At 43.1% G+C, this 21,741-nt stretch overlaps 1 protein-coding gene and 1 long non-coding RNA gene across 2 annotated transcripts; both read right to left on the minus strand.

Annotated features, from left to right (window-relative positions):
• Positions 1-5,280: 5,280 nt before the first annotated feature.
• Positions 5,281-6,489, minus strand: P2RY4 (pyrimidinergic receptor P2Y4). Its single transcript, XM_047844768.1, has one exon. The coding sequence runs from the start codon at positions 6,487-6,489 to the stop codon at positions 5,281-5,283; it is 1,209 nt and encodes a 402-aa protein (XP_047700724.1).
• Positions 6,490-15,372: 8,883 nt separating this feature from the next.
• LOC125157176 (uncharacterized) lies at positions 15,373-21,347 on the minus strand. Its single transcript, XR_007148885.1, has 4 exons — positions 19,566-21,347; positions 18,462-18,610; positions 16,321-16,361; positions 15,373-15,556 (listed from the first exon to the last, which is right to left on the minus strand). It is a non-coding gene; the product is annotated as an uncharacterized LOC125157176 (long non-coding RNA).
• Between the last annotated feature and the right edge of the window lie 394 nt (positions 21,348-21,741).

Below are 21,741 nucleotides of genomic sequence, written 5' to 3' on the forward strand. Positions count from 1 at the left end.
AGTATAATTTCAAAAGAAAATAAAAGTGCCAAGTGACTGATATAAACAGTAATTATTGCAGGAGTGACCAGGAAGGTCACTATGGGCAAGAGTCACCAGAGAAAGCCTAAAAGAGGAAGTGGAGCTTGATCCTGACTTTGGAAACTAGGTAAGGAAAGGACAGTGAGAGAAGAAAGGGAGGGCATTCTGGGGCAGGGGAAAGGAAGACTAAAGGTGCAGAGCTGAGAAAGTGCAAGTCTCATTTGGAGAAAGAATAGGGAGCTCAAATTAGCTGGAGAAGAAAGATTTGTATTGGGGAGGAATGGAAAATAAGACTGAAAAAGCTCTCTTTCATTTCTGACTAAAGGATTTAAATTTGTCTTGTAGACAATAGGGAACAATGAGAGAGTTTTATGTAAGAGAGTGAAACTGTGAAAGCAGTGTTAGGGCTGATTAATCTGGCAGTATGCATTATATAGGATGCATTTGTGTGAGAAGACACTGGAGGTAAGAAAGACCAGTTTGGAGGCTGTATCAGTCAGTTAAGGATAAGGTGACAAGAGTCAGTATTTGAATGGTAGTACTGGGATCACAAAGGAAGGCCAATTGACATGATAACTAAAGAAATGCCAGAATCTCATGAAATAAAAAGAGAAGAATTGAAGTTACCTGAGCATTTTTGAGCCTAGGTGACTTGAGGAAAAATGATGCCATGAAAAGAAGTGAAGACAGATAAGGAAACTGGTTTAGAGAGCTTAGTTTTTGTTTGTTTTTTAATGTTTATTTTTGAGAGAGACAAAGACAGAATGAGAGTGGGTTAGGGGCAGAGGAGAGAGGGAGACATAGAATCTGAAGCAGGCTCCAGGCTCCTAGATGTCAGCACAGAGCCCAACGTGGGTCTCGAACTCACAAACTGAGATTATGACCTGAGCCGAAGTCAGACACTCAACCGACTGAGCCACCCAGGCACCCAAGAGAGTTTAGTTTTTGACATCTTGGGTTGGAAGTAACAATGGAAGATCTGAGTGAAACTGTCCAGGAGGCAATTAAATATATAGAGGTGAAACTTGAGAGGAAGGACAGTTTAGACCTGAGTTGGCATGGTGTAATGGAAGGAGATCTGGGAGTCATGGGTCTTGGGGGCTAGGCCTAGTTCCTGCTCTGCCACTAATTTACTAAGTAATAGGCAAGTCATATCTTTAGGCCTGTTCCCTGCTTTGTAAGGTGACAAGTTACCTAGGCCCTGGAATATTTCCAAAGTATTCTCAAGGACTCTAAGTCAACTGACTTGTATTCGTGTGTGCATATATTCTCTCCAACAGAAAATCAAGGGTCAAGATGGTAGGAGGGGGAATGGATTAAATAGTCCCCAAATGCTATGACTATGACAGATCTTGAAACTCTGTTTACTTAGGGAGTAAAAGAGGAGAAGCCAGCAAAGGGAGAGGAAGTAGTAAGATGAGTAAAAGTGGGAGGAGAGAAATTTAAAGCAACATGATAAAATAAGGAACTAAAATTAAAAGTAAAAATTATAATAAATGGAAGAAATGTTTATATCAAATGTGACAAAAGGTTAACATGTATGTTTTTTCAAGTTTTTTTAATGTTTATTTTTGAGAGAGAGAGAGAGAGCATGAGAGGGAGAAGGGGAGAGAGAGAGAGAATGAGAATCTGAAACAGGCTCCAAGCTCTGAGCTGTCAGCAGAGAGCCTGAATGGGGGCTCGAACTCGGAACAGCAAGATCATGACCTGAACCGAAGTCTGAAACTTAACTGAGCCACCCAGGCACCCCTAACATGTATGTTAAAGAATGCATTTAGATATATAAGATAATCAGTGTGTATAAGACCATTAATGCCAATTGGTGAAGGATATGAACAGAGAGTTCACACAAGAGGAAATGCAAATAGTAAACACATGTAAAGTGTTCTATCCCATGAGTAATAAAAAAAGGTGAAGTTAACAATTTAATGTTTAAGCCATCCAAAAAGATTTCTTATAAAGTCCAATGCTACAGCTGCAAGGGAGATGGAACACTCACATGCCATTGTGACATTGAAAATTTGTGCAGTCTTTTTGAAAATCAAGATCCAGTGCTCACCTTGGCAGCACATATACTAAAATTGGAATGAAAATCAAGATCCATAAAAATATTCATGCTCTTTGATCTGGTAATCCCACTCCTGAGAACTTGTCCTAGAAACACTACAAGTTTTCTTCTTGCAAAGAAGAAAAAAGCTATATCCATTAAGATGTTCAAAGCACAGAAAAATTGGGAGTCACCTAAATGTCTGATAATAGGGGAATAGTCAAATAAAATACAATCTAGTAATGGATGTAATTTTATGTGGCTATTGAAATGATAAACATGAAAGACTGTAGTACAAGGACAGTATTTAAAATAAAAAATTTTTAAGCAAAATTTTAAAATATATGCACACTATGCTTACATTTATATAAAATATAAGTATATATTATGCAAACTGAAAAAGCATAGAACATAGATAAATGAAAATAATTGTCTAGGGTTTGGAAGTATAGATGAATATTTTCTTTCAAAATTTTCTTTAATGTTGTCATAATGGAATTTTTTAATTGTTTTCATTAAGCTTTTAAACAGGATATGCAAGAGGATAAAGTGAAGTAGAGATAGTCAAAGAGGAATATAGAGGAGAGATCATTAAAGATCTTGCTTATGAAGTAATTTGTGTTCTTCCAGGTACAGAAGGAAACCAGGTTCAGAGAGTTAAGGGGTGACTTTATAATGATATGTATGGTACTCTTTCTAGAAATCTGACAGTGAAATGAATAAGATGAGTAGAATGTTAGTTACAAGAAACAGCATGGTCAGGGTATGGGTGATAATGCTTTATTGTTGTTTGGTTGGGTTTTGTCATGTGTGGTCTTTAAAAAATGTGTATTTAATTAGAGAGAGAGAGGGAGAGAGAGAGAGAGAGAGAGAGAGAGAGAATCCCAAGCAGACTCTACACTGTAAGCACAAAGCCTGATGTGGGCCTTGATCTCATGAATTGCAAGATCATGACTTGAGCTGAAACCAAGAGTTGGACGCTCAACCGACTGAGCTACACAGGTGCCCCTGTTGTGTGTGTGTTTTTTAAAAGATGGGATGAAATCAGTTATGGAAAGATTAAAAGTGATGAAAACAGATAAACAAAAGAAAAAGTAAGAGAGCCACCTCTTATGTGGGGTCTACAGGGAAGAAAGGAAGAAAGGCAAGATGGATATAAAAGTAGAGTTATCATGAATGAAGCAGAAAGAAGTTAAGGTATTAGATCTTCTCAGTTTCATTAGAAGCAAGGTAACTCTTAGAAGGTCATAGGGTAGGACGAAATTGGGAGCCTTGAGAAGGTGGAAAATACAAGAAACACTTGCTCTGGGATTTTCACTAGGAATTCAGCAGGCTAACAAAAATGGGGGTTTAGATGAAGTTCCAAGACATAAAGTTTCAGTGGGTCAAAACAGCCACTGGCTTCATCTGCAATCTCCTCCAGTATAGGAGAGAGGAGAAAAGTGACCCAAGGTGAAAATGTGTTTAACTAGAGTATAAGGGAAGACAGCCTGAAAGTAGCAGACCACAAAGTCTGGGCAGTTAGTCTTGATAAAACATATGGGAATTAAATGGACTGGAGAAATGGAGGAGACTGGGTAGTTGTGATAGAGAAAGCAGCTTTACTTGGTGGAGTCAGTGGATAGGAGAGGTGATGGGCAAGGAGGGTATGGTCATAGGAATAAAATAAAGAGTACAGATGAAAAACGAGATATGTAACAGTCTAGGCAGCGGCCATGAGACAGCAAAACTAGTAAAGAAAAGGCCAGTCCATTTACTCCTAATGGAAAGAGTCATGGGTAGCAGGCAGAAAGAGGGAGCACGTGGAAGGATGCAAAGGGAGACTCAGGGGCATTGAAGTCATTTTTTTCTGAAGACTAGCCTCAGCCTTACTCTCCATAGAGACCCCTTAGACAAGTAAGAGATCCGATACAGGTCAGCAATAGTGGGGCAAAAGAAAAGTCAGGCTGGAGACTCAGAGGACCAGTGGGCTAGAAGGCAATTTCAGAGTGGGGGTGCCTAGAAGTGTGAGCCCTCCTTTCTTATGAATGGCTGCCTAGACACTCTTACTTCCTGAGGTTTGGGGGTTAGCTGCCCAAGTTCTGTACCCACCCCCCAACTCCTGTAAGCCCATAAGCACCAAGATGGTGCTAGGGGGGAATAACTGGATGGGAGACTCTGAAGGGAGCTGTCCTAGTCCCCATGCTCTGCCCTGGCAGTGAAGCCTTAAAGCCTGATATGAAAGAGTTGGTGACAGATTTATTATTCACCTAGGGCAGGAGCTAGAGAAAGGGGAGAAACCAGTGAAGAGCCAGCTCTGGGCGTCAATCCTGCCACCACCCCAAACTCTGCACAAACCTGCTCTACCTCTTCATGCTGGAAGTTACAGTCACAAATATGAGAGCTTCCCCATCTCTTTCTAAGCCATCCTCTGTACTTTTCATTAAGTACAGGATAACAGTCAAATATGCTCTCAGCAAACATCATAAAGGAGGTCCTGTTCCAAAGGTTGTCATCAACTTGGGCCCTGCCCCTTGAGGCAAGATACCCACCCCATGGTAAAACTCAGGGCTCCCTCTCTGCCTCGTGGCTATATACCAGTTCAACAGTGCCATGCCTCCAGCTGCATGTGGGGACCCCAACATGCAGGTTGCCTGAGATTGAGCCCTATCTCAGCACTTCAGTAGGCAAGACTATGCTGTCTTTCAGAGGAAACCAGGAAGTGGGTGTGGGCACTACATATGTCACATCCTTGGCATCTGTGATATGCTGGCGCCCCCACCTCCTGATTCTGGCTATCACCATCAGATAAATCAGACCAATCCTGAGGTTATCCCACTTCTCCATCTCTTCAGTCTAATGCTCTGGTCTGGTTGAAGGAACACATGCTATACAAATATATGTGGGAAAAGGGAGGAGGCAAGAGGACTGGGTGAGATTTTTAGGAAGCCTTGTATGATCAAGAGACGGGACCAATGGACACAGGAAGGAGACAGAAACAAAGAGAAAGAAGAGTGGCTGTTATTGTCTTTGGCTAAAAAGGAGAGGGCGGCTAAAGGGTTTATGAGAGATAGAGTCACACATGATTTCCCCAGTTCCTCTCAATCCTCAGGGTGTTGGCCTCTCCAGAACCTGGAAAAGAGGAAGAAGCAGCCATATTGGGTGTAACTATTGAGTTCCCTCACCTCTGCCCTGCACTCATCCTTTTTCCTCTTACTTTCTGGCTCCCAGTGTTACAGTCTATTTGCCCCAGAGGTAGGGAAGCCACTGTCCCAGTGGGTGGATGTCCACCTGCAGCTGTTATCCTCAGGCAGGGACACCAGCGCCAGGGAGGAGGCAGGCATGCGGGGCTGGGGCCCACCACTACTGCAGAGGTGCTGGAGTTGACGGTGATACTTGTCCCCAGTGAGCAGGTAGAGCACAGGATCCAGGCAGCTGTTGGCACTGGCCAGAGGCCGAGTCACTTTGTAGACCACATTGACAATGTTCAGCACGCGGCAGTCAGCTTCCAGCAGCCTTGACATGTAATAAATAGTGCGGGTGATGTGGAAAGGTACAAAGCAGACAGCAAAGACGGTCAGCACCACAGTGATGGTGCGGAGAGAGCACAGATGAGAAGATGACTGGGCAGTCCCTGGCAAGGGCCGATACAGGCGCCTGGCCATGAGCCCATAGCAGACAAGAGTGACCAGGCAGGGCACACCAAAGAGAAGCCCCATGATTGCTGAACTGAAGTGCACATAGTGGTCAAACTCCTCAGGCCAAGTGGTGTCATGACACAGGATGGTGTCCCCCTTGGGGCTGGTTGTGACAAACAACAGGTTGGGCACAAGGCAGCCGGCTACAACCAACCAAACTGCCAGGCAGAGAAGGCCTGCGAAGTGAGGCTGGCCCCAGCAGAGTGCCCGCAGTGCGTGGCAGATGCTCAGGTAGTGGTGCACACTGATGCAGGTGAGGAAAAGGACACTGCAGTAGAGATTCCAATAGAAGAGAAAGCGGATGAACTTGCAGAGCCCAGTACCAAAGGGCCAGTGGTTGTGGGCTGCATAATAGTAGACGAGGGTGGGTAGTGACAGCACATACAAAGTGTCTGATAAGGCCAAGTGGAACATGTAGGTGACCGTTGCATCCCATGGTTGAAGGTGAAAGAGGAAGAGCCAGAGGGCCGGGGCATTGAGACCTAGGCCCAACACAAAGACAACTGTGTAGCTCACAGGCAGCAGGACGAACTTGAACTCCTCATCAAACCAGCAGTTCAGCTCTACCTCACTGTCACCAGGATCCGGGCTGGGGACTAGGGTTGTGAGCAGAGGGGACTCTGCACTGGCCATGGTCCCCCTAGAGGTAGAAAGGGAAGAAGTGAGGGTGGCTGGATTTCCTGGCCTCCCAGCTCTGCCCTGAGGCCGGAAAGCAGAGAACGAGACGGGCCATGATTGAAGCATTAGGGGTAGCAAGAGGAGTACATCTGGGTGCACCCAGGCTAGCCTGGCCTCTGCCCAAGCCCCCTTGGTCCAGCCTGGAGTGGTGGGCAGCAGGCAGTGCTGGGCCTCGTAGGGCAGGCAGTGAGCTTGGGTTGTTCTCATTCTGCAGCTGACTCTGTCCTCCAGATCTTGGCTAGCTGAAGGGGTGGAGGGCTAGCAGGATCCAATGTGGGAAGATGCCCAGACCCAAGTTGTGTCCTAGCCCATTACAACATTTCTCCCCATGGTGCCATGACCTTTCCCCTCACCCTGCTCCCAGTGTCTCCACACAACAGTTACTTCTGACACCTTCCCCCAGCCTTGTCCAGCCCAGGTACCCCATCGCCACCCTCACCCAAGAAACTTGGCATGTCTCCTACCTGGTCCCCTTGAAGCTGAGCCCAGCTGATTCTGTCACCTTTCCCCTTGGCAGCCAGAGGGCATATCCAAGAGGGCGGGTTTGGGGGTGGAGCCTGTCCTTCATCCTGTCCGGGGAGATTGTCAGAGCTAGAAAGGCCCATCGAGATTATCTAGTCCAACCCACTCACTGTACAGATTGGGAAACTGGGGCCCAGCAAGATTACTATTTAACAGGTTCTAAATGACTATAAGAGGGAGTACACAAGGAAACATCCAAGTTTATAGATGAAGAGCCAGGCCACAGTAGATGACTACAACTACAGGGAAATCATATCAATCTGTGTAAGTGAGGAGAAACATGAGAAATGAATGAATGTTAACGTGGGCAAATGCAAGATAACACACGAAAAGATTTGGGAAAATCTATACTACTGATATAAATCTTAACTCCAGGTGCATACAATTATAAACACTGCTTCTATAGCACTTACCATGTGCAAGACACTATTCTAAGTGCTTTACACTTATTGATGGCCCAACAACTTCTCTATAAAAGAGGTACTATTATTGTGCTGATGAGGAGACTAAGGCAAGGAGAATGTATTCTGCTACTTAGGGGGAGAGTCATGATTTGAACCAGGCTCTAGCATCCTGGTACTTAATTGCTATGCTTAGTTGCCTCTCTAAAGCCAGTGCCCATAATCCAGCAAAGCGATAAACAAATGTTTACCGAGACCCTACTGTGTGCTTGGTCCAGATCTAGGTACTGGCAGTTCACTAGTAGTGAATAAAACAGAGAAAGACTCTGACTGTAATGGAACTCCCATACTAGTGGGAGGGAAAAGAAAATAAAATTAACAAGTAAAATATATAGATTGTAATCATTGCTATAGAGAAAAATAAAGGCAGGAAGGGGAATAGAGAAGAAAAGACATGGGGAATAGAAAAGGTTGCTGCTTTAAATATTAGGGCTACTTTGGATAAAGACCAGGTGGTTGTGAGGAAGGGGACATGTAGAGATGAGGTCGGAGAGTGTGGCAGGGACCAGATCATGAAGGTTCTTGCAAACCATTGTGAAGGCTACTGGGCTTTTACTTTCAGTGAATGGGAAGCCATTTGAAGGTTTAGAAGAGATAAGTGTTGGGGTCTGAGTTATATAGAATTTTTTTAAGTTTATTTATTTATTTTGAGAGACAGAGAGCATGTGTGCACATGCAAGCAGGAGAGGGGCAGAGAGAGAAGGAGAGAAAGAATCCCAAACAGGCTCCTCTGTAAGCACAGAGCCCTATGCGGGGCTCAAACTCACAAACCGTGAGACCATGACTTGAGCCAAAATCAGGTGAACCGACTGAGCCACCCAGGCACCCTCTGACTAGATTTTGAAAGTAGAGACAAGATTTACTGATGTGGGGTGTGAGAGAAAGAGAGGAGTCAAGAATGACTCCAAGATTTCTGACCTGAGCAACTGGAGGAATGGAGTTACTGTAGACAGAGATGGGAAAAGCTATGAGAGAAGCAGGTTTGGGGAAAGACTGGGGGTTCATTTTTCAGCCTGTCAATTTCAAGACACCTATTGCACACATAAGAGGAGGTGGAGAGGAGGCAGTTCACTTCTCTCCAAGGATGCTAGCCGACAGGCCTCCCTCACAGGCTCTACCCCTTCCTACACATCACCTCTCTCATCTCTATCACTCCAGGAGACCCTGGTCTGAATACAACAGAGAAAGTATAGAAACCAAGCCTAGTTGTCTGAAGGTTAAGTGCCTGAGAATGCCAACTTGTCAGGAGCTCTGGATCTGGGACCCCTGGGGCTAACTAAGGTTCCAGGATTATGGGGTTCTTAGGCACAGGGGCAAGCTTCGGGGCTGGTGGACTCAGAAGATGAGGTGAGTAGTGAGTGCTCTTGGGGAGGGGGTGCAGTCTGGAGCAGAATCCACTCTGAAGGGAACTGGAAGCAATGTGGACTTTGAACCTGATCTTCAGGTCCTGAGAATGTTGCCGAGATGGATTCTGGGAGTGAGAGGAGGAGGCAGGCCTGCAAGGGAGGCTCTAGAATCTAGGATCTAGATCTCCTGGAGGCCCAGAAATCTGGATAGGGGAAACTTGGAGATCTTTGCCCTGTGGCAGGGTGGGGGTAGATAAAAGGGAGGCATGGAGGAACAAGCAGTCATAGCTTGAGTCCTGGACAGCTGACTGCTGTGATATTGTGGAAAAGGCCCAGGTGTTTGGAGCCAGACTGACATGAATTCAAATCCTTGTTTCTCCACGTAGTAGTTGTGTGATGCTGGACACCTCTTTGTAACTTAGTTTTCTCACCAGTGAAATGGGGATAATGCCACCAACTTATTACGGTTTCCTGAATATCGAATGGGTCAATAGGTGTGAAAACACTTCATAAAGCATGAAATGTTTCTCATCATACAGTATTTTGTATTATTACTTTGCTCCCAGGAATGAAGCTGATCTCTTCAGAGGAGAATAAGTGTGATTTGAGGCTTGGCATACACCCAGGGGGTCACTCCAGCGTCCTCTACACTAGAGAAGCCCCAACCTGAGCCAGCTTGCTGCTTTTCCTGCTTCAAGCTGGTTTAGCTCAGCTAGGTTTCTGCTAGTCCCTAGACACAGCTGCCGCCCAGTGGCTACTTCAGGAAAAGACCTCCCCCAACATCACCTGGGCCAAAAGGAATGATTTGTGCCTTATGAAATGCTGCAGGCTACACCTGCAGTCTTCTGACACTCCCTCTCACTTTTGTTTCTGTGACTTTGCATTACTCTGATTCTCCTAAGTCCTCTGGATGTCCCTTCTGACTTCTTCCCTGGCTCTTTTTTTTCCTCCTTCCTCCATATGTGACCCTTCCCCTACAGCTTTTTCTCTCTTCTCCTCTCCCTCTTTCTCTTCTCCTTTCTCTCCTCTACCATTTCTCTCTCCCTCTCTCCCTCTTTCTCTCAACATCCACTCTCATGATTTCACTTAGAACTTATGAATAATTGGGGCACCTGGGTGGCTCAGTCGGTTAAGCATATGACTTCCGTTCAGGTCATGATCTCACAGTTCGTGAGCTCGAGTCCCATATCGGGTGAGCTGAAGCCCCGTTTTAGATGAGCCCCCTTTCTCTCTCTCTCTCTCTCACTCTCTCTGCCCTTCACTCACTTGTGCCCTCCCTCTCTCAAAAAAAGCATAATAATTAATAATGACCAATAAGACTACAGCATGCAGATCTCTAATCAAAATTTATGTCTCTCTCACACTCATACCACATTTGATTTCTACCGAGATTATGGCACATACCACAAACTGCATAGAATTATACTCATTTGTATTTTTGTCCATCTCCTCATTCTCCCACCCTCACATCAGACCCAGAGCTCCTTGAGGAAAAGCTCCTGGTTTTACCTCTGTCTTTCCCACAGCCTTCCCAGTAAAGTTATAATAACGTATGTTCCAGGGGTGCCTGGGTGGCTCAGTCGGTTAAGCATCCAACTCTTGATCTCACGGTTCATGGGCTTGAACCCCAAGTTGTACTCCACGCTGACAGCGCAGAGCCTGCTTGGGATTCTCTCTCTGCCTCCCCCGACTTCTCAAAATCTCAAAATAAATAAATAAACTTTAAAAAAAACCCATATGTTCCAGGCATTTTTTTTCCAAATTACACATCTTGTCTATAAAACTGCCTTCCAATTCAGAGTTAAGGAAACAGATACCTTCCACACAGTAGGTGTGTAATAAATGTTTATTGAATGAATGATTCAGTTATACTTTGTTGAACTGAATGGTTCCCACAGCTATAATCTAAGCCCTGTATATATTGTTTGCTCTAGGACATACCCACTTGGGTACCTAATTGATAATCTAGAATTTAGTATGTCAGGCAAAGTTTTTTCTTTCCTACTGATATCCTTCTGTTCCCCTATTCCTCCAGTCTTTTCCAGTCCTCCTCCTCTTGGCCCCTCACATCTAATATTCATGCCTTGATGACAGTTTCTCTGCAATGCTTCCTGTTGCCTTAGGGCCTAAAGAGGGAAAAGTACGGTTTCTAATCTTTTCATCTGAGTAGGGGTAGGGTGGGGGAGGAAGAAGGAAGGAGATGGAGGGAGAAGGAACAGAGGAAGGAAATAAGGACAGAAGGAAAGAAATGAAGGAGAAAAAGTAAGTGAAATACAGGAGAAAATGCAGGTTTTGGAGTCAGACCTAGAGTTTAACTCTGGCTCCATCACCCACTAGCTATATGACTGTAGGTAAGTTTTCCTGAACCTCCATTTCCTCATATGTAGAATGAAGTTATGAGCACCTATCTGGTTGTGTGAAGAAAATGAGACAGCGTCTGGCAATTATCATCCTCTTTATCATTAGGAATTAAAACATAGCTGAATTTGGAGGGTGTGGGAGATTGGAAAGTTCACCCCAGTTGCCTGGGTTTTCTTTATGAAGTGAAATAATGAGGTCACCTAATGATAATAAGGTGCAGTGTGGAGTGGGACAAGACAGTCATTCAACCTTGATGGAAAGGAACTGTAATCTGAAACCCTGAATAATCCAAAGTTATTAATAAAATCATGGGAAAATGACTGGCTCCATATAATTGTGCCCAAGTTAGCCTTGCCCAGGTGTCTTTTCTGTAGTATGCACTTTTAGTCTTTCTAAATGTCTGTTCTTTACCTCCAGCAAGGCTATTAAAAGCTTTAGAGAAGAGGGGTGCCTGGGTGGTTCAGTTGGTTAAGTGTCAGACTCTTGGTTTTAGCTCAGGTCATGGTCTCACAGGTTTGTGAGATTGAGCCCCACATCAGACTCTGTGCTGACAGCACAGAGCTTGCTTGGGATTCTCTTTCTCCCTTTCTCTCTGCCTCTCTCCTGCTTGCATGCTCTCTCCCCCAAAATAAATGAATAAACTTTTTTTAAAATTTTTTAATGTTTATCTATTCTTGAGAGAAAGGGAGAGACAGACAGAGCATGAGCAGGGGAGGGGCAGAGCGAGAGAGGGACACAGAATCCAAAGCAGGCTCCAGGCTCTAAGCTGTTGGCACAGAGCCCAATGCAGGGCTTGAACTCATGAGCCGTGAGATTATGACCTGAGCCGAAGTCAGATGCTTAACCGACTAAGCCACCCAGGCACCCCGAATAAACATTTTTTAAACAAATCTTTAGAGTAGAGGCTAGTACCGCTGTGTCCAGCAACTAAGACAGCACAGGAAGTCTCTGTTCCTACCATTTGATTCATCTGTTTCCTTTCTATCCTCTCCCAATGTCACTGCCATTGTGCAGATCCCATTTAAGTCTGCTGGTATATACTTTCAATTGAAAGAACAGAAAATTCCAACTCAGCTGATTTTAAAAGGAGGAAATTTATTATCTTGCATCTAAATCCAGGAGTGGGCAGCTTTGGAGTTGCCTAATTCAACAGCTCAACAATGTCATTAAAAAAATCCTGACTCTAGGGGCGACTAGGTGGCTCAGTGGATTAAGCATCTGACTTCAGCTCAGGTCATGATCTCACAGTTTGTGAGTTCAAGCCCCGCATTGGGCTCTGTGTTGACAGCTCAGAACCTGGAGCCTGTTTCGGATTCTGTGTGTGCCTCTCTCTCTGCCCCTCCCCCCTCATGTTGTCTCTCTCTCTCTCTCTCTCTCTCTCTCTCAAAAACTAAATAAGCATTAAAAAAAATACTGATTCTTTCCATCTTTCTGATCTACAACCCCTCAGCATGTTTGTTTAGCAACCCTCATGGTCACCAGATGGCTGTTACACTTCAGGCATTGTATCCAAACATGGCAATGTTCAATGGTAGGAGAGGAAGGCCTCTCTTCCTGTGTGTTTACTGCTATTACTCAGGAAACCTTTCTCAGAACTTCCCTAGCACACTTCCTTTCACATCTCCTTGGCCTGAATTACATCATGCCTATAACTAAACCAGTCACTAGCAGGGGGGATGAAATGACCATGATTGGCATAGAAAATGGAGATTCTGGCCACAAGAAAGAAGGGGGAGGTGGCTATTGAGTCAACAAACAATTCTGTCTGCTACAACCCCTTACTGAATAACCATCCCTTTCTCATTCAGAGATCTTATCATCACTTCCTAATTGGAAGGCCTGGTTGGGAAAATCATTGGGGTGTGCAAGTGAGGTGGGTTAGGACCTGAAAAAACTCTCCTCTCAATCTATCATAGGGGCCAGAAATTCTATAATCAAAGATGCATTCCTTTGCCTTCTTACTCTGGCCTTCTCAGAAAATGTAAATACTCTTTTTTTCCAAATTTTTATTTAAATTCCAGTTAGTTATCATACAGTGTAATATTAGTTTCAGGTGTACAATATGATGACTCAAGACTTACATACAACACCCAGTGCTCATCACAAGTGCACCCCTTCCTTAATCCCCATCACTTATTTCAGCCATCCTCCCACTCACCTCCCCTATGGTAACCATAAGTTTTTCTCTATAGTTAAGAGTCAGTTTCTTGGTTTTCTTTTTTTTCTCCCATGTTCATTTGTTTTGATTCTTAAATTCCACATATGAGTGAAATCATATGGTATTTGTCTTTCTCTGACTTATTTTGCTTAGTATTATACTCTCTAGCTCCATCCATATCTTTGCAAATGGCAAGATTTCATTCTTTTATATGGCTGAGTAATATTCATACACACACATATACACACATATATACATACCATCATTTCTTTATCCATTTATCAATCGATGGACATTTCAGCTCTTTCCATAATTTGGCTATTATAGATAATACTGCTATAAACATCAGTATGCACACATCCCTTCAAATTAGTGTTTTTGTATCCTTTGGGTAAATGCCAAGTTGTGCAATTGCTGGATCTTAGAGTAGTTCTATCTGTAACTTTTTAAGAAATCTCCATACTGTCTTCCAGAGTGGCTGCACCAGTTTGCATTCCCACCAACAGTCTAAGAGGGTTCCTCTTTCTCTGCATCCTCGCCAACACCTGTTGTTTCCTGTGTTAATTTTAGCCATTCTGACAGGTGTGAGGTATCATTGTAATTTTGATTTGTATTCCCCTGATGGTGAGTAATGTTGAGGATCTTTTATGTGTTTGTTGGCCATCTAAATGTCTTCTTTGGAAAAATGTCTATTCATGTCTTCTGGCCATTTTTTAACTGGATTGTTTGGTTTTCGGGTGTTGAGTTTTAGAAGTTCTTTATAGATTTTGGATACTAGCTCTTAACAGATATGTCACTTGCAAACATCTTCTCCCATTTAGCAGGTTGCCTTTTAGTTTTGTTGATTGTTTCCTTCATTGTGTGGAAGCTTTTATCTTAAGTCACAATAGTTCATGTTTGCTTTTGTTTCTCTTGCCTCAGGAGATGTATCTAGTAAGAAGCTGCTATCGCCAATGTCAAACAGGTTACTGCCTGTGTTCTCATCTAGGATTTTAATGGTTTCCTGCCTCATATTTAAATCTTTCATCCATTTTGAATTTATTTTTGTGTATGGTGTAAGAAGTGGTCCAGTTTCATTCTTTTGCACGTTGCTGTCCAGTTTTCCCAACACCATTTGTTGAAGAGACTATCTTTTTCCCTTTGGATATTCATTCCTGCTTTGTCGAAGATTAATTGACCATATAGTTGTGGGTTCATTTCTGTGTTTTCTATTCTGTTCCATTGATCTATGTGTCTATTTTTATGCCAGTACCATGGTGTTTTGATTACTACAGCTCTGAAATATAACTTGAAGTCTGAAATTATGATGCCTCCACCTTTGCTTTTCTTTTCCAAGACTGCTTTGGCTACTTGGGGTCTTCTGTGATTCCATACAAATTTTAGGATTGTTTGTTCTAGCTCCGTGAAATATGCTGGTGGTATTTTGATAGGGATTGCATTAAATGTGTAAATTGCTTTGGGTAGTATAGACAGTTTAGCAACATTTGTTCTTCCAATCCATGAGCATGAGATGTTTTTCTATTTCTTTGTGTCATCAATTTCTTTCATCAGTGTTTTATAGTTTTCAGAGGACAGATCTTCTATCTCTTTGGTTAGATTTATTCCTAGGCATCTCATGGTTTTTGGTGCAATTGTAAATGGGATTGATTTCTTGATTTATCTTTCTGCTGCTTCATTATTGGTGTAAAGAAATGCAAGAGATTTCTGTACATTGATTGTGTATTCTGCAACTTTACTGAATTTGTGTATCAGTTCTAGCAATTTTTTGGTGGAATTTTTGGATTTTCTATATAGAGTATCATGTCATCTGCAAATAGTGAAAGTTTGACTTCTTCCTTGCCAATTTGGATACTTTTTATTTCTTTGTGTTTTCGATTGTGGCTAGAAATTCCAGTACTATGTTAAATAACAGTGGTGAGAGTGAACATTCCTGTCTTGTTCCTAACCATAGAGGACAAGCTCTCAGTTTTTCCCCTTTGAGGATGATATTAGCTGTGGGTTTTTCATATATAGCCTTTATTATATTGAGATATGTTTCCTTTAACCCTAGTTTGTTGAGGGTTTTTTTTTTAACATGAATGGATGTTGTACTTTGTCAAATGCTTTTTCTGAATCTATTGAAAGGATCATATGGTTCTTATCCTTTCTTTTCTTAATGTGGTGGATCATGTTGGTTGATTTGCAAATATTGAACCACCTTGGAAGCCCAGGAATAAATCCTACTAGAAAATGCAAATAGTCTTGATCAAAATGAAGCTGGTGATAATTCTTTTGGAGACTACAAACTGTAAAGAGACACAAGGGAATTTTGGGGGGAGATGGAAATGTTTTATGTATCTTGATCCAGGTAATGGTTACATGCATGTACACACAGGTATATTAGTTTCCTATTGATGCTGTAGAACAATTTACCATAGACTTGGTGGCTTAAAAAAGTACTTACTCTCTTACAGTTCTGGAGGTAAGAAATCCAAAATCAGTTTCATTGGGCCAAAATCAAGTTGTCAGCCAGGCTACACCTGAACAGCAACAGCCACCTTGTGACCATAAGAGATTATGGGTTTGAATCCATGCCCTTGTCCCTCGAGAGCTGCATTCCTTGACTGTGGCCCCTTCCTCCATTTTCAAAGCCAATAACATAGCATCTTGCTTCAGTTCTCATATTGCCTTGTTTAGGTAGCCCAATCTCCTTCTAGCTACAGAGAAGCTATAGACGGAAACAGAGTTTTCCCTCTTTAAAAATACTAGTGGTTAAATTTAGGGCCCACCTAGATGATGCAGAATAATCATCTCAAGACCCTTAATTTAATCATGCCTGCAAAGTCCCTTTTGCCACATAAGGTAACATTCATAGGTTCCAGGGATTAGGACTGTATACCTTTGGGGTCCATAATTTAGCCTACCACAGTAAATACAAATATATCAAGCTGTGCCATTAAGATTTGTGTAATTTTCTGTTTGTAAATTATACCTCAGTCAAGCAATGCACATACTCCTAGAAAAGAGATAATGATTTAAGTTCAATCATAGTAATGAATTAAAGACCTACCAGATCTATTCTCTTCCTGCTGAGAGGACCATGGATCTGAGCTGAAAGAGGGGAAAAGCTTCAAGTGTGGGTCTGGAGACAAAAATAAGCTGAAGGCTAGTCCAAAAGTACATTCATTCTGAAGTTTTGCCTTCCCCACAGACACCAACTTTGGCAAGTACATAACTCTCCTGTATGTCCAGCATTAGTTTCAGTCCCACTATGGTCCCTGCAGAGTCTGGGCTTCTGCCTCTAACTGAAAATCCCTGAGAAGGGCAGAGTAACAGCAACTAAAATACAAGCCCCTGGGTCATATACTGGCAAGAAATGGCAAAGGCTAACATAGTTAGCTGTACAAAAGGAATATGGGACAGCTGTCAGCTGTCAGCAGCACAGTAAGGAGAAGGAGGTAGGGAAGGCCCAGCCCTCTGAGCCACAGCCATAGCCATCCCTTGAGGAATGAGGGTTGAGGGCTGGCATCTATGGATAGATACTGAAGACCAGCCAACTCTATGGGGAGGTGGAGGCAGGGTAGGGTCCTGTATCCCCAGAGTTTGGAGGTTCTGTCTCTACATTCTCTATGTCCACAAAGCCTGGACCTGGCCCCTATGAGAAGGACAGCCAAGAAAGGAAGATTACTATTGCTGCTGCCACTATGGGGGTCCTGGCAGCTGTAGGACAGAAATATCTCTAATTCCACGAGTGGTCATACGAGGCAAGTGAAGCTGCTTAGAGCGTATAACATGGACTTAGTTGGATTGGGGAGACTCAAAAACTGAGGGGGAAGGTTTATGTTAGGTGGGGGTGATACAAATGTCAATTGCCTATTCCCTCCACATGCAACATCCTTTCCGGAGAACCTGCTCCTGGGCCAAGAATCTTTTGATACCTTCCTCTCCAACAAGAAAAGTTCAAGGTTCACAAACATGTGCACACACAGCTCAATACACTCAACCTCCCCTCCCCAATCACCACCCCCACTTACAGGAGATTGACTCCTGCTGTGCACATAAGCTGGGATAATCAAGGCTTCTGAACAGTATGCTTCAAGAGTCCTAAGTCCCATGTGGTGTGGGGCTGGGAAAGGAGCACTCTTTCCCAAACTTTTGGCTTTTGTGTGGCCTATAATAACTGATCAAGAGATACAGAAACACTAGTGTGTGACACAACACTCTCCTTTCAGAATCACAAAGGCCTATACTTTGAGTCCTCCTATTTCTATCCCTCACCATGATTTTCCTTTAATGTCTCTGACTCCCCTTTGATCCCAGTCCTCAGGTTCAATGCCTCATAAAGCCAAAACTCTGTAGTTCTTCTTCGCAAGTTCCCCTGACTTTAACACCATCAGATTCAACACCTACCCCCACCTTGTCCCAGCAGCAAGAACTTGCTAATCTTTAGCCACTAATCTTTTAGTCTTTAATCTGCTTTCCAAATTCTTGGCACCTGAGCTATTTATAAAGAAGTATTTTATGCCCCCCTCCCATAACTCTATTCTTCTTCGCTGACCCCCACCAATCTAAACTCAAAGGACCTTAAGTATAAGAGGCTGAGGAGGCGAGCATAGCAACCAGACCTGGAGACGGATGTGAGCTTCATCTCTCTCCCAAGGTAACAGTCCAAAGTCCTCTATTTCTAGCCTGTACTAGGTCCCATATCCCTTGCCTTTAGCATCCCCATTAATATATCAAGGAGCACTTGAGGAGCACCTTTCTTGACACAGCTAGCAGGCCCTTGGGCTGAAAACCCTGTGAGAGACCTCTGGAATCTCCCTTAAGCTCACCCCTCAGGCCATACCTAATATGCATCAAAGAGAAGCACTAGACAGACATCTCCCTCTCTCTCAGGGTCCCTACTCCAAGGCCTAGCACCTGGGGACGTGGATGGGGATAAGACTGGGAAAATTAGGGAAAGGTGAAGAGAGTGATGAACAGATTCAAGGAAGGCTTTCAACCTCCATGGAAGTTTCTGCCAAGAGCATGAGGACACCAACCCCTTCTCTCCCACACCTTTCTCCTCTCTTAGCTGAGAGTTAAGGCCACCATGAGGTGAACTCAGGCTCAGAATCCACTGCAGGAGCAAAAGCAGACAGAATCCATTTTTATTCATTCATTCATTCATTCATTTATTCATGTATCTAACAAACATATCTTGACACCTACTGTGTGTTAGGTGATGTCCAGCCTCATCCAGTCCAGTTTTCCTCATACTTGTCTGGATGGAGGCCTCTCTTGAGCCCCCTTCCAGACAAGTTTCTTCTCAATTAAGGTGCTCAAGAGTGCTCCAGCTATCCCAGGAAGCCTTGCTCCTTCTGGAGAATAGGCAATATGGTTAGTCAACAATTTGTAAAAATAGTTTTTTTCCCCCAGTGTCTGGGATGGGTGAGAGTATGACTGAATAAATAACCTTGGCAGGAGGGAGAATATAGGGCACTTGATGGTGGTGAGGCATGTATTTAAGGAGGAAAGGTTACACCACACTAGGTGTGTCTGGATGGTATCCCAGAGTGGGGCAAGAATAGGGACCAAATGAATGAGCCTTCCTCCTCTTTCCCTCTTCTCAGAAAAGGCTCAACATCAACTCCATGGCCAACATGTCAAGGTAAGTAAGAACTCCTTCTAATTCTCTGATTCTGTGACTTGTCCCCTACCCAAATCCAAGTATTTGCCTTTGGGGTAGTGGAGGCTCCAACTTTTCCCCAACTTATAGCTTGAATTCTACTCCAATTACCTCCACCTTTGCACCATTTCATGTTCCTTGGGCCTCTTCTAATCCTAGGAATATTTCCCTTTTTCTCCCCCACTTCCCTTTCTTTTCTCTCCCTTCTTCTCTTCCCTTCTCTCCCAATGACCATCCCTATTTTCTTCCTGATTTTCTTTTTATAGGGTGTATAAGAAGACCTGCTCCAATGGGAAGGTGAGAGAACCTGGCCTAGCTGGGGAAATGAGGGGACAAAAGGGATAGTTGGGTACATCCTTCAAGGTCTCAGGGGGAAATCCACTCAAAGATGATTATGGGGGGCGCCTGGGTGGCTCAGTTGGTTGAGCATCTGACTTTGGCTCAGGTCATGATCTCACAGCTCATGAGTTTGGGCTCTGCATCGGGCTCACAGAGCTCACTCACTTCAGATCCTCTGTCCCCCTCTCTCTCTGCCCCTCCCCAACTTGCATTCTGTCTCTCAAAAATAAAATAAAACAAACAAACAAACAAAAAAGATGACTAAGAGAATAACATGCAAAGTTGTTCCACAACAGCTTGCCATCTACCTGGGGAAACGGGACTTCGTGGACCATGTGGACATGGTGGATCCCATTGGTCAGTGAGTCCAAAAAGGGAACGATCCTTGGAAGAAGGGGAATGTGAGCCAGGGACTAAAAGAAAGACAAAAAGAGGGGCGTGCAGAAGATGAGGCCAATTAAAGGGAAAAATGGGAGGAAGTATTTCAGAGATTGATTCTGTTTCATAGTCTAAGGATTTTTCCTGACCAGGGTGCTGTTTTTGCTTCTCTACACAGATGGTGTAGTCCTGGTTGATCCTGATTACGTAAAAGGTCGAAAGAGTAAGTAAAAATTCTTTTGGTCTTTGTATGTGCCAGGGACCCCCAACTGAAATGTCACACACACACCAGACAAGTAACCTGAGTGAGTAGACTGGGCAAGTAGACTAGAGGGGTATAAGAAAACCAAAAAGTGGTTGGAACTGTGGATGCCTCATCTGGTGGGGGCTAACAACTGGGGATTTTTGCCCAGTGTGGCCAAATTTTCTGATTGTTGGAAAAGAACTGGAAATAAAGCTCAGAATAAGACCTTCAGAGGCCCAAATCCTAAACAGATGATGGTACCTCTTCCCCAAGTAATATTCAAAATAGAAATAGAAATAGATTTCTAAACCAGAAATAAAATCTTATTTTTCAAAATTACACAGAATTGACATGTGTGCTGGACTTAAAATAGTTTCTTTCTAAAATTTCTGATTTTCTTTATTATTGTCAGCAGTACTATTGCTTCATTGTTAAAATGAACATGGGCATACACTGGCTATGGAAATATCCAGTATTCCAGAAATCCATATTTTTATGCAAATTTCCTGATTTTCAAATGTTGGCAACTAACTAAAAGATTTTTAAAGGCCTGGATAGATCAAAAAATGTTATTTTTTTCTTAGGCTGGATATGACCCTCATATTGCCATTTTGCAGCCTCTGGTATTATCTTCCCACCTCTTCTGTGGAAGGAAACCCCCTATCTTTTCTGTTAAAAAAAATCCCAAGAAACAGAGAAAACAATAACTCTAGCAAGTAACAACAAGAGACATTACTATGGCCACAGTACTATAGATCAAGATTCCATTGAAATATTTTCTCATTTCTTTTTAAAATAATTTTTACTCTTTGATCCAATTAGATTGAAAATTGGGTTTGACTTGAAAAAGGCTCAGAACAAATTGATGAATACTAGTTCAAACATAACCTTTAAGATATTATGAGATAGGGGCACCTAGAGTGGCTCAGTCAGGTAAGCACAGCTCAGGTCATGATTTCATGGTTTGTGTGCGCTGGCCCCTGCATTGGGCTCAATGCTGACAGTGTGGACAAAGCCGCTAGGGATTCTCTGTCTCTCTGCCTCTCCCTCACTCCTTCTCTCTCTGAAAAATAAACAAACATAATAAACAAACAAACAGTGTGGATAAGCAGTTCAGCCAGTTTTAAATATCAGAGGAATTCTGGGGAATAACCAGTAAATTAACCAACTTGTGTAAGACTCTCAATTACTCTGTATTTCTAAAACCTAAGTCATTTTTCACATTCCTAGCACATCTTCAGAATAACCTACAGGAAGAAATGTTTAGTTTAAAAAATACATGTTGATCTAGAAATAAGATGTGTTTTTTCCTTTTATTTGCATCATTTTTATGTCCCTTAGTAGAGTTTTACATTATTATTCATTTAAGCTGTGTATATTTCTCTTTTTTAATGTTTATTCATTTCTGAGAGAGAGAGAGCACAAGCAGGAGAGGAGCAGAGAGAGAGGGAGACACAGAATCCGAAGCAGGCTCCCAGCTCTGAGCTTTCAGCACAGAGCCTGACCCGGGGCTCAAACTCTAAAACCGTGAGATCGTGACCTGAGCCTAAGTCCGCAACCCAACTGACTGAGCTACCCAGACGCCCGAAGTTGTGTATATTTCTTAAGTTTGTTCCTTAGCTATTTTATGTTTTTTCTACTTTTTTGAAGATAATTTTATCTGCATCATATTTTTTTTAATAATTTAAGTTTATGTATTCATTTTGAGAGAGACAGAGCACGAGCTGGGGAGGGCCAGAAAGATAAATATATAGAGAGAGAATCCCAAGCAGGCTCTGCAGAATCAGCACAGAGACCGACATGCTGAAACCCACAAAACTATGAGATCATCACCTGAGCCGAAATCAAGAGTCGGATGCTTA

The sequence above is a fragment of the Prionailurus viverrinus genome, chromosome X (genome assembly GCF_022837055.1).
Source record: "Prionailurus viverrinus isolate Anna chromosome X, UM_Priviv_1.0, whole genome shotgun sequence".
Classification (NCBI taxonomy): domain Eukaryota; kingdom Metazoa; phylum Chordata; class Mammalia; order Carnivora; family Felidae; genus Prionailurus; species Prionailurus viverrinus.

Coding starts and splice junctions, on each gene's coding strand:
- P2RY4 (XM_047844768.1), bottom strand. CDS start 6,489: ATGCTTCAATCATGGCCCGTCTCGTTCTCTGCTTTCCGGCCTCAGGGC.